Source organism: Solea senegalensis, linkage group LG16, assembly GCF_019176455.1.
Source record: "Solea senegalensis isolate Sse05_10M linkage group LG16, IFAPA_SoseM_1, whole genome shotgun sequence".
In the NCBI taxonomy this organism is placed as follows: domain Eukaryota; kingdom Metazoa; phylum Chordata; class Actinopteri; order Pleuronectiformes; family Soleidae; genus Solea; species Solea senegalensis.
In genome coordinates, this window is record NC_058036.1 from 10,754,257 (window position 1) to 10,779,808 (window position 25,552).

The 25,552-nt window shown below is 38.0% G+C and overlaps 2 protein-coding genes across 5 annotated transcripts in view; both read left to right on the forward strand.

The window, feature by feature from the left end:
* The window catches only part of clmna (calmin a), a 28,502-nt gene extending 20,435 nt beyond the window's left edge, over positions 1-8,067 (forward strand). Inside the window, exons 8-13 of one of the 2 annotated variants that reach the window (XM_044047656.1) lie at positions 37-119; positions 285-2,396; positions 4,106-4,260; positions 5,104-5,200; positions 5,282-5,343; positions 5,505-8,067. In XM_044047656.1, the coding sequence (XP_043903591.1) occupies positions 37-119; positions 285-2,396; positions 4,106-4,260; positions 5,104-5,200; positions 5,282-5,343; positions 5,505-5,628 (2,633 nt within the window). In that variant the 3' untranslated portion in view covers positions 5,629-8,067. The remainder of the gene's footprint in view (positions 1-36; positions 120-284; positions 2,397-4,105; positions 4,261-5,103; positions 5,201-5,281; positions 5,344-5,504) is intronic. The other variant, XM_044047657.1, reaches the window with a different exon arrangement.
* Positions 8,068-10,480: 2,413 nt separating this feature from the next.
* Positions 10,481-25,552, forward strand: part of dicer1 (dicer 1, ribonuclease type III) — a 39,391-nt gene continuing 24,319 nt past the window's right edge. For 2 of the 3 annotated variants that reach the window (XR_006361962.1, XM_044047228.1), the window contains exons 1-14: positions 10,481-10,608; positions 15,300-15,347; positions 15,533-15,640; positions 16,875-17,074; positions 17,209-17,371; positions 17,797-17,927; positions 18,471-18,605; positions 18,709-18,869; positions 20,204-20,372; positions 21,252-21,724; positions 22,299-22,431; positions 23,180-23,422; positions 24,294-24,448; positions 24,563-24,695. Coding sequence is in view for 2 of the 3 variants with exons in the window: in XM_044047228.1 (XP_043903163.1) it covers positions 16,961-17,074; positions 17,209-17,371; positions 17,797-17,927; positions 18,471-18,605; positions 18,709-18,869; positions 20,204-20,372; positions 21,252-21,724; positions 22,299-22,431; positions 23,180-23,422; positions 24,294-24,448; positions 24,563-24,695 (2,010 nt within the window). In the remaining variant the exon portion in view is untranslated. Of the gene's footprint in view, positions 10,617-15,299; positions 15,348-15,532; positions 15,641-16,874; positions 17,075-17,208; positions 17,372-17,796; positions 17,928-18,470; positions 18,606-18,708; positions 18,870-20,203; positions 20,373-21,251; positions 21,725-22,298; positions 22,432-23,179; positions 23,423-24,293; positions 24,449-24,562; positions 24,696-25,552 lie in introns of all 3 variants that reach the window. The other variant, XM_044047229.1, reaches the window with a different exon arrangement.

Here is a 25,552-nt window from a genome sequence, read left to right on the forward strand (position 1 = left end):
ACAAGTGTGTGCAAGTGTGCTTTTTCATTTGCCCAGATCTGACTATCAATACACCAGACGAGCAGTCGATTATTACATATGTGGCACAGTTCTTGGAGTACTTCCCTGGCATGGAGGAGGTAAGAATCCCCCACTTTCCCCTTATGCATTTGCATATTTTCCTTGCTCCATTCAATCTGTAAATAAAATGTATTTTGTCTATATATATATTGCTTGTGTTACTGGAAACAAAGAGTGTGAGCATTCATTGACATACACTAACTTCTTTCTTCCCCCAAACTCAGCCAGAGGAGCCCTGCCAGCTGATTGAACGAAGTGTCTCCATGGGCCGACTCAACTTCCGCGACAGTGATGCTGACAGGGCGAGGAATGACCCTCACCAAAGCAGAGTAAAGGAGCGATCTTACCGGTTCCAGGGGGATTATGTTCCACCCCCACCCAAAATCTTAATTTCCTCCGTGTCAGAAGACAAGAGTGCCACGTCAACCCGTTTTACTCCAGCTGCAGCTCGCTCATGGTCCACTGAAGACTTCCTCTCAGATTCCCCTCACATGGAAACAATCTCCAGCCATGTGGTTGAGGACACAAAGGAGCCGATCATTGAAGACAAACTATCTTACACTCAGTCTACTACTAGCTCTTCAGTGCCTGAGTGTGTTAATACTGATTCTGTACTTGGTGACTCAGCAGTCAGTTCACCAGAGTCCTGGATCGAGAGCGATTTTGGGGCAATGTCGGAGAGGTTTTGTGAGAGCCAAAGTGACATTTCTTTGTGTGACAGTGGAACAGTCTGGGACGTGTACCATGCCATTCCTGTAGATGTTACTCCCCATGATGAAGGATTTGTCCCATCCTTAGACGATAGAGACGCCGATGAGCAATCGTATGAGCATAATGAGACTGACTCAAAAGCATCAGTGGGGAGAACACAGGAACTAAGTGAAGGAGATTCAGAGAAAAAGGAAAAAGAAGGTGAAGTACTGACAAAGACAGAGGCAAACCAAGATGTGGTACGAGATCAGATCAACGATGAACTCACAGAAGAAGCAGATGCTCAAGAAAAGGACGAAAGGCTAGAACCTTCTTCTGAACTGTATGTTTGGCCAGATGTGCTGGTCAACACTGGTGCCCATCCCCTTGAAATGGAGAACACTAACCAGTCTGGCCTCGACCTCAATGATGATCTACCAATCCCAGACCATTTTGGAGAACTTACGAAACAAACCAGTGTTGAAGAGAGCACTTATAAGGAACATGAATGTTTACGGGAATTGGTGGATTCCTTTGTGGATGCACAAGGCCATGAAGGACCAATGAATGTTCAAAATGAAAATGTGAAAGTGTCTGAGGAGGAGGCTGCAGTAGAAACTGAATGTCGAAAAACAGATTATCCTTCTGGGGAGGATAGGGACGATAGGGACGATTCAAGACTTAAACTGGAAAAGGACGAAGGGGTTTTGGAAACAAGTCAAGAAGTTTTGGTGTACCGCCTGCATCTTCAAGAAAATAGTCTCACAGATAGAGATGGAACTTTGCTAAACACAAATACAACTAAGCAAGAGGGAGCACCAAGTATTCCTCTGATCTCCATTTCCACAGAGCCAGAGGAAGAGGAAGAAGAGGAGAGTGAAGAAAAAGCATGTGACAAAGACGGACAAGCTCAAACAGGGGGTGAAGAGATGCACCAGCCAGAGACAACTGGACTTGGTGGAACCGACCCAGATGTCAGTGTCTCTCATAATTCAAGTGAACTGAATGGTGACTCAAGTCATGACGATCACAGAAATCCTGTTGAAATGTCTTGGCATTTAGATGATGCAAATGAACCCAGTCTAATGAATTCTTCAAATCCAGACACAAGCATTCCATTCACAATGGATAACATGGAAATAGGTGAACCCAATCAAGAATGTCAGCATCTTCAAGACACTTGTGAGACAGATGCCACTGATAAGGAATTAACTGGTTGGACTCTTTCTTCACATGACACATCTCAACCTTTGAATACTGACCAGGACTCACGAGACACTGTCTCTACTAAAACACAGCAGAGCCTGTTCAATCCAGTAGAGTCAGAGTTGACCGAGAGGACGGGGATTTTATGTCATGAAACGGATAATGAGTCCAAAAACGTGGATTTCCTTTATGCAGACTTTGATCGAAGTTCTCCCGCAGAGGATGTAGTTGACCTGATTGAACCCATGGATCTGTTCTACCCAGACAAAGAGGAACTCCAGTTCACTGAGCCACTTTACACTGAAATGCAGAGTTGGCCTTCTGTTTTGAGTGTGTCTGCTCTTGAACCAGCACCAGCTTCAGAGACCTTACTAGATGACCAACCACTCACCCTTCTTTGTGAGGACTGGAGGAATGGAGTAGATTTGATGCAAGACAAGGTAAATGTGAATTTACTAAGCAATGACTCTTTTCAACTCCTTGATTACAGTTTCAGATTAGCTTTAGATGTAACAAGTAACCAAGTCACTGTTTGGTTAAGTTTATATTGACTAAGCTAATAGCATAGCTCATCGTGTAGCAGATAAATGAAATATTTTGAATTGGCACAATCTGATTTTTTAACCTCAGTTAAATAGGCTAGAAATCTTCTTTCAATGGCCACAATGAAGTAACCTTAGTTTTAGTCAAATTTGGATTCAGAATGTGTATATTGTCTGACCTACAGGTACCCATTTTCATATTTTTTCATACTTCATGCACCTCCCTTGGAATAATAAACATTTATAATATAATAAAAAAATTTTGGATTAGAAAGAAGTTTGAAAGATCCAGTAGAATCAACGAGATGAATAATTCACAACAAATTGCAGACCACCTCCTCAGGTGACAACCCCTGACCCACTGCAGTTTCACTGTGGTTTTTTTTTTTTTTTCAGACTAATCACTGCTCATACATTGACTTATTTGTAGTTACCACCACCATATTAACACTGATCATTACATTATTCCATTTTTTGTAATGGCTAAAATTATTGATGTGCAATTATGTGTGTATGTGCATATGTGTGTATATATATATATTATATACATATACTGTATGTATATATATATACACATATACATATATCTATATATACATATATATACACACATATACATATACATATATATGTATATATATATATATATGTATATATATGTATATATATATATATATATATGTATATATATGTATATATATATATATATGTATATATATGTATATATATATATATATATATATATGTATATATATATATATATATATATATATGTATATATATTTATATATATATATATATATATATATATGTATATATATATATATATATATATATATATATATATATAATATGTATATGTATATTGGCGTGGCATCACTTTGTGTCTTTGTATAGGGTGGGTAGAACCATAACTGATCTCATGTTATCACAAGAGACTGATCAAGGACATATTTTAATGTCAGGTGTGACAGGATAACATTCATTTTCTGGGGTGGCCTGTTGGAGATGGGCAATACCTAAATTCATTCTAGATCAGATTAAAGAAAACTAGATCTGGTTATGGGGAAACTGGTGTCCGATAAGAACTTGAAATCTGGGATGTAGATTCCAGAATATTCTTTTATAAAGGAGATGATTCAAGGAATGTGGTTCTGCATTACAAAGAATAAAACTAATATATAAATGAATAAAACACCAATGAGACTAAATTGTCTGCTCGTTTAATTGTGGAAGACATGTGGCCGACTCCATTTACCACAAATAATAGCTATCACACAAAACCACCACTACATGTAGAACTATGTAGGTAGAAGAAATATACAAATGACGGTCATTTAATAAAGACAACGGAGCAGTGTAATACACATGAGGTGCTATGGTTGCCCTCAATCACTGTTCTCATTGAGGTCCTCTCACCACTGATGTGCATGTGCCATTATTCACATGCTGACCTCAGACGCCGAGCATAGGGAACCTCGGATAATTCAATAAAAAGTTTCAACTTCACATGAAGTGACAGACCAACCCTGCAAGGGCAACAAAAACATTCTCCTATACTTAATTAAGCGACGACAATATTTGTCCCTGTTTCTTGCTCTTATTAGGTGATCACTGGGATCAATCAAGAATCCCATGAGCTTTTGCATGGGGAGAAGATCAGAGGACCCTGGGGTGACGGTGTTCCAGCAGATCACAGCGATGTCAGTGAGACTGAACAACAGAGCTCAGGCTCTGCTGTGGAAAACACAGAGCCTCTGAGGTAAGTTTTCTATTCTTAGTCCTGGAACACTGAGAAACACTCTTTTCCCTGAGGGAAACCACTGTTATGGTAATGGATGGAACTGCTTTGAGTAGTTTTCTTTAACATGTAGAACAAAGTTTAACCGTGTGGGATGTTGAGGGAAATTAATAAAACCATATGAGGGTTTAAAGGAAGACATTAAAGTGTAACTTCACTCTCAGGTCTGCTATGCTGAAAGAAGGCCAAAATCTAAAAATAAGCTGCTTGTGACCTGTGACCTAAATCCAGTTTGAATTTTCTCCCTCTCTTGGGGTCGCCACAGTGGACAATCTGCATATTTTTGATTATTTGTGATTTTTTTACCCCAGATGCCCCACCTGACACAACCGTCTCATTTATCCAGTCTTGGGACTGGCATTAGTCCACAGGATGTGCCCCCCACCCCCATATACATATATACATACATATATGTATGTATATATATATATATATATACATACATATATATATATATATATATATATATATATATATATATATGAAGAAAGAAACAAAACAAATGTTTTATCGATGATTGTATTTACGTAATGCAGGAGTGATGGAATTTACAAAGTTTCTTGAATGCATCTTGAAGCTGCTCCTCTAAGCCCAAGATCCTGCAAATGTGATGCAATTTACTAAAGTCTTTGAACGCACCTTGTGAGCTTGAAACACTGTAAACCCTGTATTACTTTGACTATCTCTCATTGAGTTCAGAATATTCAACAAATAATACTGTCAAATATCAAAAATTAATAACATTTTTGCTAGAACCTTATATGGTCTGTCCAACTGTCCACACCATTGTTTTTGTCCTTTCAGGAGTGACGTGGACCGTCCCAGCCAACGAGAGGATGTTGACAGTCTGATCCCTACAGTTCTCCGTCACAGAAAGAGGGCGAGCCTCACAGAGTCTGCGGTTAGTTTGGCATTTCCCTCCCTCTGGAGAATATACATCCTTGGATAAATAATCTCTGTGATACTGTGTTTTCCACCCCAGCAGGACTGTCAGAGAGCTGTAACTGCAGCAACCAGAAGAGCTGATGAGGCTGACACGGTCTGGTAAGCAAATGCAGAACACATCCAAATCGTCCTGACATTATTGTGGCCAGGCTTTCATTAAAGGAGCAGTGTGTAGGATTGCATGGCAAGGCTGCAATGATGATTTGATGGTTAATTGATCTTGTTAAAATGTTATGCTCTATGTTTTTGTGATAATGTAGTTGGAGTGACAGCTCAGAGCTCTATCTCATTCTGCTGCTCTGGCTCCTGCTCTACTGCTTTTGGCTCCTGCCACAGTTGGACCTGAAGACACTGCCCAGCCTGCTGCTCAACTTTAACCACTGAACACACACATACACACACACACACACACACAGCTCAACTGCCACTCTCCTGTTTTCATTACACTGATTGTAAAGGTAAATTGAAGGCATTTAAAAGATTTCTATTTGAAGCAACTATAAATTTCAGCTCATTGCTGTATCTGTTGATGTGGCTTTAGAGTGATATCTGTATGACAAACTGTAAGAACCACCTCTGGTTAAAAGACATCTGCCCTGAAAAGTTTTGGGAGATAAAGTCATTAAATAAAGTGAAATTAGTTGCAGCTATTGTCACAATAACACTTTCACCTGTAAAAATAGCCTTTACCTCCAAAGTACTATTTCATCATGACTTTTATTGTGAAACCGTTCTCTATTCATAACAACTTCCACTACTAACTAACTGTTGTTTGATAGTGTTGGAAACACAAACACACAAGCATCACCCCAGCTCTTCTTTATGGATGATGGTTGCGATAGAATATGTATTTGTAATATTTTATGGCTGATGAGATGTATAAATCGATTTTTAAAAAGTTTTATGATACAGAAATATTTAATGTGATTGCCTTTTTTTTGCTTGAGCCTGAAATTGCTTTACAATGAAATATATTTCTATGTTATTTTGAACAGTGTCTATAATGAAGGTTTATTACAAATGGATACTAAATATGATTTTCATCATAATAGTCATCAGTCCATCCCAAAACATGACTCTACTTTTACACAGGCTCACAGTACATGACATCAGGGTTGGGGTTAGAATGGTGGCGCATGTGTGTTTGTTAATAGGATATTTGAACTTTTAACACTGTAAAAAGTAGAGCTGGCTCCAAATTCTGCTGTATTTAATGATTGCACACTGTATTAAGTATACTAATCATAGTATATTGTAAGCAATGAATGTACTTTATTGTAATGTACTAACACAAAACTTACTGACACTTACGCCTCATTTCCACATAGCCGTGTGTCGGTGTTGATTACTGTTTTAGCCTCCGTTCGTCATCATAATATTTCTCAGTTCAAATTTGTGTCCTGTAAATTCAAAGTTTGAATTTTGATGTGGATTTGGAACATACCGTATGCACTTCGAGTAGTTTCTGCACTTATTATAGTCAAAATGTGTAATTTTATAAATCAAATATGTAACACACTTTATTTAGTTAAAACATGTACATGTACATATACAGTGCATATATATCCAGCACATTTTCTCACCCATCTGGCACAGCCATCTGGAGCAATGTGGGGTTAAGTGTCTTGCCCCAAGGACACATGGCATGTTGACCTGTAATCAGGAATGAAACCCACCATCACTGTAGGAATGATTTTCTGAGGGCGGAGTTTGTAGATGACGGACACAAACCAAAATTATGTGGAAACAAGGCGTAAAGCTGCAGTAGGCAGATTTTCATTTTTCCACCGTATTTTTTGGCATATAACAATAGACGGACACAAAAGCTAGGAAACTTGTTGATTGTTCAGCTAATTATTGTCCATGTTTTGGCATAGACCATATATAAGAAATATAGGTCACTTAGTTTGTGTAAATCACTAGTTTTAGCTCTTTTTAAATAGAACATGATGTACATTTTGTAAATTTATAGGAATGAGATGATAAGTATGACACATATGATTGGACACCTGTGTGATTGACAGCTGGTACCGTCCAATAGGAGCCTGGTTGCACATGGTGTCTGTGGATTTCCTTTAAATGGGAGTTTTTTTGTTTTTATGTTTAACCAGAAGACTGCATGTCTTTTTATATTCAGTCTATGGATGGAGGCTATTCGTTCTAAGCCCCTCCCACCAAATGAGTACCAACAGACCTATGTACTTAATATACAAGGCAATCTCTGTATTTCAGAAAGGCTCCACCCACATTAACATGTTTAATTGCATTTGTTGTCCAACCTTCTTTAAGACTCTTTTTCCATATGTTTTTTAGTTTTCTTTTTTTAAGTTTAATCAGTCGTCACTGAAACCAGAATAGCAAACCTTTAACTTTAATGCAGAATAGAACAGCTAGTAGGAGGCACCCTCTCTCAAAAACTCTGGTCACAGACCACATTTTCTCTCAGCTAGAAACTGATTCTAGAGGAGGCAAAGTCAAGTATTACATTATGATGAAAGGTTGTTAAGCAATTCTTGATTAGTAATGCAAAAAAGAAAAAATTCTCTATATAACTTACAGAATACCACTGCCAGTAAAACTTAACAACAAAAGTGGATTATTTTTTTGTCATGTGCATAAGTGTAAAATTATGGCACACCAATGTGCTAATGGTGTGTTTGATGCATCCACTCCCTTTACCAAAGTTGTCCTAAGTTTGAGTTCCCTAAACACAACCATGTAAACATTACTCATGCTTTTGGTTGCCACAAGTACATGCTTAACACTGTGCTTTTCATCAATTTCTCAGGAAATAAAGTATGAATCTTGATGTAAAAAAAAAAATGCCGTAAAGAGCTCTGAGTTTGTATAATTGGCACCAATTCTCTTCGAAGGAGCTATACACGGGAATTTTACTGTCAATGAGGAGAAGTTCAGCAAAGTTTTACTCAAGAAATTTGGTACATCTTCATTTCAGCCAACAGCCAGTGTTGATTTAGGATTTGACTGTATATAAGATCACTAATGCTCTGGGGCATTGGGCTAAGAGAGGCCCCTGAAATTAGCCGAGTAACTAAAGCTGCTTTCACTCCTGCACCGGATATTTTTTTTCTTAAATTATCCTTGATCACAGATTAACACATACATATATATATATATATATATATATATACCTTTGAATTGCAAAAGTGGCTAAAGTTAACCATGCACACCCACGTCAACTATTTCATAAGTGTTGATTGCACAGATGATTCTATTCCAAAGTTTCCCAAAGATACACTGTGTACACAGTCGCAGGACCATATCAGCCCCTCCCCCACCACCACAGACTTCTGAAAGGACTGTGTCAAGGTATATCAGCTTTTGTTTTATATTGTGCCCTCAAACTGCAAATTACAGCAGTAAAATGAAATACATTGTTTTTATCAACATACATCTTGTGTGTTTGTTTAGTTCTTAATTCTTACAGTGCCGATAGATCGTTCTGGAGCAGCAGGTTGCTGTTTTCATTACAAATAAGAAAAACTGTATCGAGAGGATAGATTGTAACAGGAAAGTGTCAAGGGAGTGAGCAAAAGGAACTGAACCACACAAATGAAGCCTCAATATTTGGGGAGTCTGATTTATACCAGATGAAGTGCTGCTGTAGTATGTACTTGATATTTATTTCTCATGAGCAGAACTCTACATACAGAATGTCTGATTATTTTCATAATGATCTCTGCATTGAGAGGTCAAAAATGTCTAATCACGAGTGTGGTCATATAAAAGAAAATGGTGTCACAGGAATTAGAATCAAAATTACAATACTTAATTAATTAATTACCAGTGGAATATCACACAGAGGATATATTATTTACATGTCCTCCTAATTTTAAGGTGTGTTCTTTCCATCTATTAAGCCTTCCATTAGTAAAAATTATTAGTTCAAAAGCCAGGGAGCATCTGGCTTTTCACCATGCTTATAATAACCATCTCCAACCAAATTTCAGGTCATCCAAGACAAATAAATGTGAAAGGAATACAACCACTGCCATCTTCATGGTTATGCATTATTGTGCCAAATCTTCACTGAAATGGCTGCAATGAATGAAGTAAACAGGCCAAATGACTGCACATATTTATCTGTCACTCCATGCTCTCCTTTTGTTTGTTTCAGTTTTGTTTTTTTACTTTTTCTTGCTCCCAATATTGTTCTGCAAATGTCGACGTTAAACCTGTACCTGTATTTACAAAAACAGCACGAGGTTATGACTGACACTGTCCACACACCTTCATGCTCCCTGGATTCCCTGTACACTGTACTGAACAGTCCCTTTACTCCATCTATTGGTGCTACCACAACATTACTATGAATCACCTTTACGTTGACTATTTAAACTGCATCCATTGTCCAAGGACCCTTTTTTCCCTCAACTCATTTTACTTTTCACAATATAAAGAAAACAAATTTATGTTATGACTTTTCCATCATAAACACAACATATTTGGTATTTGACTTCACTGAGGTTGTTGTTTTCCCCACAGAAATACAATTTAAGTTTTTATACTCGATTAAAACCGTATTTGATATTGTTTTACTGTGATCATGTTGATGGCCATATCACTCAGCAGTTGGGCTGCAACAATTAGTTGTTTTTTAACAATCTTGTATAAAGTACCTAAAAGGGATATCTTACCAGAAAATTACTTTGGTAGAACTTGTCAAGAAGTCACCTTTTTACAACATAAGTAAAAGTCTTAAAGTATATGACATGTACTGTACTTAATCATCAACAGTAATGTTCTGATATAAAATGTATTTAAGTTTTAGAAGTAAAAGTTTAAGCAACAATTACCAGCTCTTCTTCTGATTTTATGTATTAGTAACGAGTAACAAAGATAGTTAGGGGAAATGCATTACAGTAAAAGTACACATTTTATTTAGGAAATGTAGTGGAGTAAAAGTAGAAGTTATGAGAAATATAAATATCAAAGTAAAATATCCATTACAACATTGATTATTAATCAATCAATATGTCAACTAATTCGGTTTGAATGTTTCTTTAAATAATTAGAACAAGTTGTCACATTTTTCAGCGTCTTAACGGATGTTTTCTAGTTTCTTTGATTCACATAACAAAGCAATTATTGGGCCCCAATGTTGCCCAGAACATAAAATAATTAGGGCCGGTCCTGCTTGCTGTCATCTGGTCGTAAGTCAAGGACCGGCAGTTACGTCATTTCCTTTTTCGTCGTAGCAGAGGCCCTAGTGAAAGGAAGTGGTCCCACCGTGAACGAACAGTCACCATATCGCTAAGGCAAGGGTGACAAGCAGTGAGGATTTCCAACTAATGCTTTCAATTGTATTTTTTGGACAAAAAACCCAATAGAAAAACACAGCAGGTGAGAATGTATGTTCTGCTGTACAGTTCTTCTTTCTCTAACACCTCCTCGCTCTCTTGGCCTGGGCAGCTATTTGCTAGCTAGCGTTGTAGCTGAGTGACACGGTGCTGGTGCATGGTGGATGGTTTTGTTGCAGTACACGCTGCAGTTGTTGGCCGAAGTCGCGTTCTGTTGAAGTCTAGTAGCTTCACGGGTCACAAATGATGTGGCAGCAGCCAAGCACATACGAACATAGGTGGCTTTTGTGATTAAAGCAGCAAGGTCAGTATTTGTTTCCGGACAGGCGCGAATAAATATTAGCTAGCCATGCTAGGTGATAGTAGCCTGTGTAATTCTGCTCCAGGGGTTTCACTCATTGCTATATGCAACGATTGTTCCCAGTAACAACTAAGCTAAAAGGCTGTCGGAGACGTGGCTCACATTATTTGTTTAAATCTTCATTTACACTGTATCCATGTTCCACTTTTCCACTCCAATTGCTTTGTTTCTATGTGGTGTCAAACATTAAATAAGATATATTCATACATTACACTTCAAAGCACAAGGTACTGTATGTATGTTAATTCACCATACATTTATGCTCATAAGTAATATTAGTTGCTAAAATACTGTTGGTCATCAACCTCTGTAAAACATCAGCTCCCCACTTGTAGGACTGCATGGATTTAGGTAAACCTGCAAAATGCATATGTATCATTTCATGTTGCAACGACTTAACGATTTGCAAACAATATACATATTATAAGATACATTGGGTTTGCAACTAACATTTTTTTAGGGAAAAGCGATGGTTTAAAGAATACAATGCAGTATAGTATCGTTATACTGTACCAATATTTTATTATTGTAAATTGTATTTTCCACAATGTGATTGTTTTGCATAGTTAAAAAATACCTGCAGCAGTCCACATACTGTGTGTCTGCAGTGAATTACAATGTCAGGTGCAACATTTGACAGGTTTTCTTAACTGTGTTTGTCACTTCTTGCAAATTCCAACAGATATTACAGAAGTGAGATGGGTTAGTGCGGTTAGCCAGAGATTTATGAGCAGACTCTCCTGTGGGAATATAAGTTGAGTTTGGAAAAAAGCAATTAATTGCTATATAATGTTATAGATCGCAATATTTGCAATATTGTACACGGGCATGGTATTGTGATAATATTGTCTTGTGAAGTGATTTGATATTGCGAGTCTCTGGTAATACTCACCCTGAAAGATGGTATCCTGTGCAGATTCACCAAAATTAATGAATGCTGTCTGTATAAATGCAAGGAATGTCACAAAACTATCCCAACAGTTTGCTTGACGGTCTTAAAACTTGGCAAATGACTTTCTAAGGGCACCTATTTGTGCAATGCTGACTCCGAGGGTGTTTAGATAGAAATTAATAGAGATATTTGTGAAATTGCAACAGATGGATTACGGTTTTGCTGAAAAATTGAAGTTCTTCATTCCCATCTTAAATCTTTGGCTGCAACAGTTATTTTATTAATCAATGACTGAATTAATTTTCAGCTATTTTGATAATTGATTAAGTATTATAACTTATGTGGTTTTTCAATAATTAAAACTAGCTTTCTAATTTTTTCTTATGCAATATTATGCATGTTGATGTTGTGTTGGAGGGAAATCTTTGATATTTTGTGCAGCTGTACTACCTAGCTAAATACTTGATTCTATGACTTGATTTTGTTGTGAATAGAGGAAAAAAAAAATCAAATCTGATAGCAAGATGGTGATTTTGTGTTGTTCATTTCTCAGGACACACCCACGTATTTTTATCCATGCTTGTGTCTTATAATTGATTCTGTAAACTCTTCTCAGATCAGTCTTCTCTATTATGAAGTCATGTGGACAGATCCAAAACAGTAGAAGACACTGTAAAGCAGAACTGCCACTCCTAAAAAGAGACTCAAGCATGGCTTGGTATAAACAATATTGTGTAATCCAATGCCACATTTGAAAATACATCAATAATTTTAAAACAATTTCACTTAGGCCTTATTGTTAAAATCTTGTTTCTTGGCTTTAGGCAAGCTTTAATACACTCAACTCCTGCCAACTCTTTTTTTCCTCTATCTCTTCCAGTCACAGCAAACACCACTTCCCTACTACTACCACTGATTCACCACTATACAAGCACTGTTGGGGAATTGATTTATTGACTTGAGTCTGTCTGCCTCTGCTATGCTAGGTGGCAACATGCCCCCTTTTGGCTGTTAGTATAAGCTGGGTTTTGGTTTAGCTTGCGGCTAGTTGTTAGCATGTTGAACCTTATTTCAAGTGTTTCTACCATCCATGACGTTAAATGTTAAATTCTTTAAGCTGACATATGCATACAATTGGTACAATTGCCATCTTTATGTTGCTGTTGTGTGTTCGTACTGGCTTCTGATATTATTTCTTGTTCAAGCTGGTAACCACGGTGCTCGTGCAGATCGCTTGAGTCAGACTGTGGTCCCACTAAAGACAGTATTAATTTGACTCCCAGTCACACTATCGGGGTGTGTTAGCTTGAGTACATGAAATCTAAGTTTGATTTAGATTTCATGTAATCTACTTTAAAACCACTGACAACAGAGCCATCTACACAGGATTCAGGCTGCTTTTACTTATGTCCAGTTCGCCCTTCACAACTTTCAGAGTCGTCGGATCGCAGTGCATCTCGCAATGTGCTGTCATCAGGAGTCTTCATTTGGAGGACCTGCTGACCAGTGTTTTTTTTTCATACAAAAAAGGGCTTAATACGAAGTCGTTTTAAAATCGGCAATTGGCATTATCAAATGATAAAGGCTGCAATTAAACATTTTAATTTTAATCTAATCTAAAAAAAATTATATTTACATTATAGAATTGAGATTTATATCTTAATTTTTTATCATGGACCAGCCAAGGTTTGGGCTCCATTTGATTTACTGCTGAAAATAAAATGCCATGGGTGAGCATCAGTTTGCACTAGGTTTCCTTTTACAACGGTCTTGCTACTTGGCAGCCATCTTGGTAACACCTGCAGGCTGCTATTACAGACTAACAAGAACATGCTTCTATCTAAATAAATGGGAGAGCCAAAGCCTCTCTTTTAAAGTGCAGCGTGGTATTTTTCAACTTGGTCCCTATGTTTATGAATGTGGATGTGTATATGAATAGTACTTACAAAAAGTTTCATAATTGGTCCAGTAATTGGTCCGCCTCTGGTGGCACCCACGACAGGCAGCAATGGCTGCAGTGGCTTGTTTTTTCCAATAAATGGTTAGGATTGTTGTTGTATGCAATGGCATCGGTTTGGTAACAAGGTTTGGTTTACTGTGTTGTCAGCGACAGCACATCACCCGCTCTCCCTCTCTGTTCTCCTCTGTGACTTGCTGCTCTGCTGTGATGCGTGCACTGATGCTCTTAAAATTTGCTCACTTTCACTCTCCTCACTGCATTTGTGCACATGTACACATTGCCCTGTCTCTAATATTGATAGGGACAATCTGGCTTTCCTCAGATATTTGTGTATTGTCCAGATGCAAACCTATGCACTTGTGTGTGCATGAATGCTGTGAGAGGAGAGTGAGAGTAAAATCCTTTAATGGTTGGTGGGGTGTGAAACCTACACGCTGTTGTAAATTATTATGCAAATTAATTTTTTCTCTGGTTTTCCTAAATAGTCCATGCAAATGACAGTCAGCATCATTTTGAAGTCATCAACCATTAGAGTACAATTTGTATGTTTATTAACAAACCCCCCAATGATAACAGTATTTTTTTCACAAATAAAAAAAAACTTGAGCTTCAAAACATTTTATACGTTGTAAATAACTGAAAATGGTCACTTGAATTTGCAGCATTAGTAGGTTGTATTTACTGAAATCAAAAGCTATTTTCATAAAAAACTTCTTAACAGATCAAGTTACATTTTAACATAGGACCACTTATTTGCAGCTTCACAATTTTTGCATCTATTGAACTTGTGAGTTTCTGCTTGAATTTCTTTGCAGGATGTCAGAATAGCCGCTGCTGTTTGGATGTGAACTGCCTCCCACCCTTATAGATCTTTTGCTTAGGCAGGCTCCTTCATTGTCTAATTTTAAATCTATTTTAAAGACTCACCTGTTCTCTGCATTTGAGTCTGGTGTTCTGCATTTTATGGGTGAGATTTCGTCTTTTATGTTTTTATTTATTTTTGTTTGTGTTGAGTTATTACTTCACTCCACAGAGTGGGAGTGAAGTATTGTGTCTGTCTGCTTCCGCACTTGCTTGCAATATTTGCAACAGAGGCTTGTTGGAATAACTTTTAAAATTTTGACCCTGAGAGTCAGACACTCTACCGTTGTGCCACACAGTGTTACACATATAGGCCGACAGTGGCTTGTTGCGTGAATGGGGTAAAGTCTGCCATCTCTGATTGCCTTGTTTTTATTTTGTTATAATTTTTTAAAAAAATACTGCTGTATTAAAATAAAATCCACCTGTTGATATCCTTCTCTTACATGCTTGTTCAAAGTCTGTTCATTAATTTCTAATCAGCTGAAGCTGACGTGTATCTCAACTGCAACAACATAAGTTGGCTTTGAGGGAGGAAATGGTAGGATATATGACGTTTTCTAATCAGATGACTCTGCTCTTTAATGTCTCTGATTTAAATAGCTTTATTTATTAAATTTAAATTAAATTTGTTATTTCCCGCTCTTTCTGTCTTTCTAGGGCTGAAGGATCCAGTCACAGTTCCTGCCACTTCCTATTTGTACAGAGGTAAGAAATATTACTTTGAAGTGCAACAGTCCTGTCACAGCAGCATAATCAGCACTTTGGTAACAGAAATGCATTTCCTCAGTCTAGTGTCACAATCCATTTTTGATAATCTAGTACACTATCATGTACATGTTCAACTTGTTCAACAAACCCAGAATTTAAACCAAAATCTTTGTTTTTTTCAGGTCTTTTTCCCGTTTAGATGTGGGGAAGCACCAGCTGTTAAATGACAGTATTGTATCATGAAGCCCAGATTAAGCTTGTGTTTATCCAGAAAGCCTCAATCACTACCTGTAAGTATATTTCCTCAGAAATCAACTCTGTCTACATTATGTCCAATCATCACTTAACTTTGCTATATGTTAACTCTAAAAACAAATTAAGCCATTTGACACTGTTCCCAATCACGAGGAGAGATGTGTGTGTCCCTGTCCCAGCCTGCTGCTTGTCTGTGCAGGGGGGTGGGGGAGACAAAGGCTCACAGACAAAGGCTGACTGAGTCCCAGTGCAAAGAGCCAAACATTCCAAAGCCTGTTTATATATCACCCGAATTGTGAATAATAGTTGTTGCCAATAAGAGATTGGCTTTTAAAGGTGGTAAGACAAGCAATCTCAAACACATGCTCGTCCATCATGTTCATACAGAACAATGTAGTGTTCAACAGCTTAGGTTGAAGCCAAGTGAAGGTATTTTATGCTCAGAGGAACCCACGATGAGTCACTCAAATAATGCAACCATGAGTTAATAGTAACTAAAAAAAATAGCTATCTTGTCAAGAATTCTGTCTGAAATGGTTCCAACATTGGAAATGGATCCGATAACAAGTAGGACTGTTGTGGTAATGGTTACACCTACTGCACAGTTAAAGCCACTATCTAGTCACTACAAAATAAACAACAAAAACAGAGGGGGAATGGAGAAGAAAGAGAAAGCACTTGGGGAGTATAAGTCTATAGCAAGGCTACGCATTTTCCCATAGTGTCATACTTAATAAAATGTAAAAATAAAATACATGGGTACAGCACCACCTCACTGCTTGATTTGACTACAGGACAGACTTTAGGATGGGTTGTCGGACAGTTTGAAGATTTCAGGAAGCTACTCTTTGATCGTAAACAGTCCGACTTGTGCAGTCCCACTTTTTTAATGTTAATTTATCAACAACACCTGTTGCGTTGAGACTGATGGGTATAATTTGGAAGTGAAATTTAACAAAAATAATCAACAAATTAGTCCAAAACAAATAAAAGATGCCATATCACTCTCAAAAATTCAGTCTCATATTGTTCATATAAGTTCATATTGATTACAGCTTTGGAAAATATTAAAATGCAAGTAAATCCCACAATCAAATGTGTCTGGCAAATTCCTTAAATCAGTTTCTTTATATCCCAAGCATGACCATGATCAGAAAATGTTGTTTACATATCATGGTCTGTGTCTAATTCATGTCTAAACCTTTTTCAAACCTTCACATCTGTATTTCTTTCTGTGTGTTAACTGACTGTCCTCATTTGCCTTGCCAGTGAACTTGTGGTAGGAAGTGGAGAATGAAATGAGATAAATTGAGCTACTGGAGGAGCCCAGCCCCTTACCTCCAACTCTTTGAAGAATGGCAGGCTTACAGCTCGTTACCCCTGCTACTTCACCCATGGGGCCTTTCTTTGGTCTGCCATGGCAGCAGGAGGCCATACATGATAACATCTACACACCTAGGAAATATCAGGCAAGTCATCTTTTTATTCACATGCATGTGTTCACTGAAAAACATATTTGCACTTTGGTTGATAATTATTGTTCCTCTGTTCTAATCCATTAGTTGATCTTAAGTGACACTTCTTCCTGTAACTTCCTCCACAGGTAGAACTTCTGGAAGCAGCTCTTGAACATAATACTATTGTCTGCTTGAATTCTGGCTCAGGGAAGACCTTTATTGCAGTACTTCTAACAAAAGAGCTCTCCCACCAAATCCGTGGAAGTTATCTAGGAAATGCTAAGAGGACTGTTTTTCTGGTGAACACAGGTATGGCTGATGAACAACGCCTACAGTTATATTTGTGTCGCTTTTTTTTTGTAATTGAGCTACCATTTCACTTGAATGGAGGTTATAGTGTAGTTGCCTATTTTTCCCGTGTGAGGTACCCAGCAGAAGTCAATGTGTGAATGCCATTTATATTGACATTGTAGCAGCAATATTACACAAAACTGAACCTTTTATAGTAATGTTTGTGTCTAGACTGAGTCTGAAAAAAACCCATAAATATTATATTTTTAAACTATTTTAGCAGATTTTTTTTGTTTGATTCTGAACTTGAATTATGTGATTAACTTCTGCTCTGCTTTGAATGTCGTATGCATATGTTTTCACTTTACAAATGTGTGCATTTAAAACAATCAATACTATGATGACTCTTAATTACTCAAACTTGAATTCTTCTCATTTTCCAGCTTCAACTGCAATTCAGCAAGCGGCTGCTATTAGGACTCACTCTGACCTCCAGGTGGGAGAGTACTCTGATTTGGGGGAAACATCAGCATGGACTGACCAACAGTGGAGTCAAGAAATTACTGAGAATCAGGTGTGCCTTTGTCCACTTGTATTAAAATATCTTTTGTTTTCTCTTCCTAGTTAAACCATTCAGGTGCAACATGAATTGGCACCTACCAAAAACAATGCATCAAGCACCTTGTTTAATTATGACTTATGTTTAATTTTACATCCAATGTCAATATCTGTCAATGTATCAATTAAAAAGAGAGTCCTATAATCCCAGAATGTCTCACAAATATACATATATTTGTAAAATGTTCTCTACCTGTTTCAAACAAACTGTTATTGTGTCTGGTGATTTAATCTATTTACTATTTTAACAAGGCTTTATGTGAAGCATTTGCAGGACGGTAAGGTATATAGACATTCATTCTATAATCAACTGTATTAAACAATCAAGTTTGTACTAAATACTCATGGTTTGAATACATCACTAACACTACTCAATTCCATAGCATTTGGGTTTAAGTTGCAGTTTTAGTGTATAGTTTGAACATAGTACAGTGTTGATTACATTTTTGATTGTAATTCTCATTTTCCCTTTTTTCTATCTCTGTTTTGTCGACTACAGGTGCTGGTTATGACTTGCCACATATTTCTGCATGTTCTGAGGAACAAAATCTTATTATTGTCTAAAATCAACTTGGTGGTTTTTGATGACTGTCACCTGGCCATCACAAACCATCCCTACTGTGAGATCATGAAGGTGAGATTGTTGTGGTGTCAAAGAAGACTATTTCCTGTTTGGCCAAAGTAGTAGTCAAGTCATTTAGCAGCATCATGAATGACAGAACCTTCACTCTCCGCAGCTGTTTGAAGGCTGCTCGTGCACTCCTCGTGTCCTGGGGCTCACCGCTTCTATTTTAAATGGAAAATGTGAACCCTCAGAGTTGGAGCGGAAGATTTTGAATCTGGAGAGGATCCTGAAGAGCAACGCTGAAACTGCCACAGACCTTGTGGTCCTGGACAGGTAAATAAAGCAGACTATCATATTCCAAAGGTTAGTTCATGTTTTCTGAGGTGGCAGTTGTGTGAAGTATTGACACATAGTCAATACTGACCTAATGTGCTGCTGTCACTAGAAAGCAGCTGAAGGCTTACCCTCTTATAGTGCGTTTCCACTGGCTCTTCTTGCCTCGGCATGGTTAAGTTGCATTTTCCACTAACATAGTACTTTTTTTAGTACCTGCTCTGGTGAGGTTCAAAGCGTGCTCAGTAAGTACTATGTGTGACGTCGCCAGACTGCCAGCCACTGATTGGTTAGAGTGCTGTCACAGGAAGAGACGTCAAGCCGAACAGTGCCAAACTGTAGATCAGTTAAAACTACTTAACAATCCTAAAAATGTGGGTTCATCTCCAACGATTACCAGGGTAATGTTTAAAATCTCAATATTTAACAGGATTCTGGTGTATTTAGCGACAGCACTGCTGATGGCGACCGGCATCACAAACCCTTCCTCTGACGTCTGCGCTCCGGTCATGGAGGAAGTACTGAACTAATATTTTTACTTAAGTGATTCCAGTGATTTGATTCAGTTACACTGAAAGCAACTGCTCTACAAGTCACTGGTCGTTTGTGTGTTGCGTGTAAAACGCAGTAAAAGTCACCACAGTTTCACGCAACCGTGCAGTGATGACTCTGCCCACGTTGAGTAGGTACTTTTTATAGTGGAGATGCAACCTAAACCATGCCGTGCCATACCAAGGTGAGCCAGGACCATAGTGGAAAAGGGCCAATAGACAACATGGCTTCTAGTGGGGATACAAGGAAAAACTAGCTTCCTAGCTTTTAGCCACTTAACAAAAGGCTCCCCTTTAAACACCTGCCCATTTTTCTCAATGTAGGAAGCCTTTTCTGACTGGAAACTGAAGTTTGTGTTTCTTTGTTAACACCTCACTCCCTGGACCAGTCCATAGAGAAAATTAACCAGCATAAGATTTATTGATACATTGCTGCCACCACCAGTTAGTTCTTATGTGATTTTGTCACTTGGTATCTTTTGTTTGGTTATACCTTTTGAGATAAGATAAGTTTACCCAACACAGCAGCAGTAGACCAACTGTTTCCTTTTCCCGTGAGCATAAAAAGCAGATTTTCTCTGAGTGAGAACTATATTGAAAGTACCTAACCTCACACAACATCACTAAAAAAAACAGATGAGTGCCAGTTGAGTGTATAGATCTCTATCAGTGGTGTGCTAAATTAGACTGTAGTTTAAATGTGTAGTTTTGTTGAGTACGACTAAAGATCACAGCAAGTTGGGTGTATACTGATGTCAGTGTTGGGTTTTTCACCTGTTTCAGATATGCCTCTCAGCCAAGAGAGGTAGTGCTGGACTGTGGACCCTATGTGGATAAGAGTGGTCTTTCCTCCCAACTGCAGCTGGAGCTGGATGAAGCTCTCCACTTTCTAAATGACTGCAACATACCCGTCACCAGAGAGGACCGAGATCCTGCATTCATCTCCAAACAGGTCCCAGGACATTACATGACTAAACCATAGGCTTCTGTTTGTTACATTCAGAAAAGTTGTTGTCAATGGACTGTGTGAAAAATGATTCATGAATTACAGTGAGCTGGTGTTTAGTTGAGATTCAAATGAATGCCAATACATCATTCTTGTTTTTCTCTGAACTGCTGATCTTAGTTAAGATCTTAGTTAATGTTTAAGTTTTCTGAAAGGTCTGCAGTCAGGGCATCCTTAATATGATGTATATATCGTCATTATGAGTTCCACTTGATTGCAACAATAGACACTGTCAGTATGTTGATATGAAATGAGAAAGAAAATGACATTTATTGTGTTAGTCCAACTAAATCCAGGCTGCTGAAATACATACAACAACAACAAGTTTGTCTGACTGAATGTAACAAAAACTTTCTTGGGCTGATACACTTTTCAATTAGATTTTAGATTTTTTTATTAGATTTTTTTTAAAGCTCATTGTGGTTACAACTCTTTGCGCTCTCTTTGCTGCAAGAAGACCCATGTTCACGACCTGGGTGGAACAAGGGCCTTTCTGCATGGAGTTTACATGTTCTCCCAGTGTTTTCTCTGGGTTCCTTGCTTTCTTTCAACGGTCCAACAAGATGCAGATTTCAGGATTAGGCAAATTGGACACTTTTAAATTGACTGTAGGTGTGAGTGTAGATGGTTATTTGTCTCTATATGGGTCTTTGATAGACTGGAGACCTGCCCAGGGTTTACCCCGCCATGTGTCCTATGTCAGCTGGGATTGGCACCAGCAATGACAGTGACACTCAGAATTTTCTTCTGAACGGTATCTTTGATAACCACCTTCAGTAAAACATTTGGTGAAACTATTCTTAACAATTTCCCTGTCCTGTCCAGATCCTGAGTGACTGCCGGGCTGTGCTTCTGGTGCTGGGGCCCTGGTGTGCAGACAAGGCAGCGGGTATCATGGTGCGGGAGCTTCAGAAGTATATTAAACATGAGCAGGAAGAGCTCAACCGTAAGTTCCTGCTCTTCACCGACACCACTCTGCGCAAAGTGCACGCCCTCTGTGAGGAGCACTTCTCCCCTGCCGCACTGGACCTCAAGTTTGTCACCCCGAAGGTTCTCCGGCTGCTCGAGATCCTGCACGAATACAAGCCATTTGAGCGGCAGCAGTTTGAAAGCGTAGAGTGGTACAACAACCGTAACCAGGACAACTATGTGTCCTGGAGTGACTCGGAGGATGAAGATGAAGATGAGGAGGTGGAGTCCAAAGAGAGACCTGAAGCCAACTTTCCCTCACCTTTCACCAACATCCTGTGTGGCATCATCTTTGTGGAGAGGCGTTACACAGCTGTTGTCCTCAATCGGTAGGGTTACGTATGTTTTTATGAGCATTATGGTGTGAGAACTGTACTTAAGGGTTTCTAATTTTGGACTATTCATTTCTGTTATTTAAAGCTGCTTACATTTCTTTTTTTAACTGTAGACCATGGGAAAAAAGTCTATATATCAAAACAGTGCAAAGATTTATTAATTGTTCGGTACATTTGCTCATGAAGCCGCTGCTAAAATGACAGTGCAAAACAAAAAAGCTGTGGCACATCAGTCTCCTGCAGGTTAAAGGGATAGCTAAAGTTAGGTTTAATCAAAATTGTCTTGTGAACTCCAAATATGCTGTCTTACAAAAGCTTCATGTTTCCAAATCTAATTGTCTTGACCATTATGAATATAAAATATTTCTGTGCCTTATTAAGGGGGTAAACACATTCATACGATGCACATATATTATTGGGATGTTTGTGTCCAAGGATCTACAATACCTTACATAAATTTTTTTTTTCACGGTTGTTCTTTTGTAGCTCATATAAAAATTGTATTATGTTTCCAATGTGTCATCACTGACGGTGCATTATTCTTTGTTTTTTTGTTTTTTTTACTCAGTCTTATTAAAGAGGCAGGAAAGCAGGACCCAGAACTGGCTTACATCAGCAGCAACTTCATCACCGGCCACAGCATCAGCAAAAACCAGCCACGGAACAAACAGATGGAAGTGGAATTTAGGAAACAAGAAGAGGTACACATTCCACAATGAATTTAACATTTTAAACCATTATTATAACACCACTGCCATTATAACATGGTGGTGTATTTTCTTAAACTGTTTCTTGCTTTGTGAAAAGTGTTGTATTGACAGAAATCTAATAACTAAACCAGCTCTGTGTTTGTGTCATTAAACTGCTAAATGTTGCTTCTCTACATGTTTGTTGAACAGGAAGTTTAATAACGGTGTGTTTACATTTATTCTGTACAAACACTGAACAGCAATGTTTGCAGACTTTGGTCTCCACTTAAGTATGCTTGTGTGTGTTTGGCTTCTCCAATGATCATGTCCCCAGCATTTCGGAGCAGAATGTTGATGAATTTTACATGATTTGAAACCACATTTTAAAACTTTGAGTTTCTTTTATAATCATTCAAACTTGGCAAGGGGGTTGACAAAGTCGGCAGATATTTTTATCACTTTACAGGCACTTTAAATATTGTCAGATACTGCTTTAAATGAGTACAGTATTTTCTGGCATTATAATTATTACATTTTGGGTGAAATTATATTCAAAACCTGCACTCGGCTTAGAAATTTAGGGCCTGGTCACTAACAAATGTGAGCTAAACGGATCAGTTGATCTACAGCATACAAAGTAGGTTGATTTACTTCGAAGTTGCCTTTTGACCTTATCTTCTGATTGTGCTAAGGGAAATACAAAGCCGTGTGTTTGCTAAAAGTACTTTATCTAAGCACCTTCTTTTTTTGTCTCCCACAGGTTCTTCGCAAATTTCGGGCTCATGAAACCAACCTCCTCATTGCCACAAGCATTGTGGAGGAAGGTGTGGATATTCCAAAGTGTAACTTGGTAGTGCGTTTTGACCTGCCCACAGAGTACAGGTCCTATGTCCAGTCCAAAGGCAGAGCTCGGGCACCGGTCTCCAACTATATCATGCTGGCTGACACCGAGAGGACCCAAGCCTTCAAGGAAGATCTCACCACATACAAGGCCATAGAGAAGGTACCCTAATGTTAAATTCAGAAATGGTCAAAGCTAGTGTTGCATTCAGGCGCTGTCTTATCAGTGTCATGCCAGCAAAAATGTTGTTATACTGCGAAGTAATGATATGAAATTGTTTATCATCAGATAATGTGAAAAGCTTAACCTCTACTATTGGGAGCAGAATGTGTGCTGTACAGAATAGAAATAATCAATATATCACTTTTATTTCCATACATATATTCATTCATCATAATTGCAGAAAATAAGATTATGAATATTTTTTTTCAGATGTATTTCATGTCCTAAAAACAATACATATCTTTCCTTCATTAAACCTATGTGGCTATATGAGGTACTCGCACTGTCAGCACTGACTGCTATCACTGATAATCAACCTGAGACATGGAGGTTCACTCTCAGTGAAAACATGGTGGTCAAGTTTGTAAACTGCTCACTCTCCTGTACAAAAGTCTATAGAGAAAACTGTTTTTTTTTTTAGCTTGCAGAGACACAGGAACTGCTGGTCTACTGCTGCCTCACTTGGTAAATTTGTGTCACTTTGGTAAATTAAATCCAGATTTAGCTACAAAATAATATGTTTGAATTGACTGATGGGGCAGAAGAGATCAACTCCTGTTTGTTGTGTGTAATATCATTGATTTTTTTCTATGGACTTTCATGTGGGGAATATGCAATTTCTAAAGCAAAAATAACTTGAGCTTCCAATTGGTTAAAGCTGCCCAATTGGTAATAATAATATATTCTTAAGATGATGTAGACTAAAGCAGGCATATCAAGTTTTTCCTTTGTCCCCATGGGCATTATTCTGTGTGAGCGTCTGTATCTCAGGCTAGTCTTTAACAGTTTGAATTGTTTGTCTTTTGAGCAGATCCTGAGGAACAAATGTTCCAAGTCAGTGGAGGTGAGTGAGTTTGAAGTGGAGCAGGTGCTGGATGATGACAACATTCTTCCACCCTATGTACTTCGATCTGAGGATGGCGGTCCTCGAGTCACCATTAACACAGCCATTGGACACATTAACAGGTAACTTCTTGAAGTCTTGAAAGCCTCATCTCATCATCGATAAAATCACCTGAGCAAACTTTGTTCAGCTCACATGAATTGACTTGGAAGTGTTTTTTTTCCTGTGATGGTCAGGTATTGTGCTCGGCTGCCCAGTGACCCATTTACCCACTTGGCACCCAAATGTAAAACTAAGGAGATTAAGTCTGGATGCTTCCAGTCTACACTCTACTTGCCCATCAACTCCCCTCTGCGAGTTCCTGTTAAGGTAATCTACGTTATAAGAGGTTTTGTTTATGCACTAAATGTTCCTAATTCACTCCACATTACAGACTTATCTAGTCTTCATGGCCATTCAAAGTGCTACTACAGTTTTGCCATTCACTCTTTCTGCTGTTTCAGAATCAATTTCAAAATCCTTCTCTTTGCCAATAAAATGTTGTTCTTGCTCCAACTGCTTCTACTTTATGGCCTTTTATCTCTGCTTATCAGCTGCTGTCAGTTGTCCTGGAAACTAGATTAAAACTCAGAGGACCCAAACTACAAGAGAGGTTGCTTTTACACATAGCAGGCATCTTCACTGCTTTTCTTTAAATCGGGTCTTCTCCTTTGCTTTTAATACTGTGTAATACAGTAGTTTTTGCTAAATACAACAGTAGAATAAAACCTAGGAGGAACCCAGGTTAAGGTTGCATTTTATGCACACACATACTGGATTATATGAGACAAAATCATCATAATCTTATCACAATATACTTTTTTTTTTACCTAATTTGATTTCAATATATCACAATGTAAATCAAGTCAAGCCTTCATGTCTGTAAGGCTCGGCAATGTGGCTTATCAATAATATGTGGATATTTTAGGAAGATTTTCTTTGGAGACATTTGTGCTTCTCGAAGGAGAATGACAATACACTGTAAATACACTAAAATAAAATATCTACTATTTATCTGTTTTACATGATCTTAAAATACACTTACCTTTAATTTCAGATAATACCTTATTTGTTTTTTCAATGTTAAATGAAGGATATTTACATGTGTTAGAAATGATGAAAAATTGTCAAATTCTGCTGTAATACAAATAATAAGGCTTAAATTTGATTCCATCTATTCTTTAATC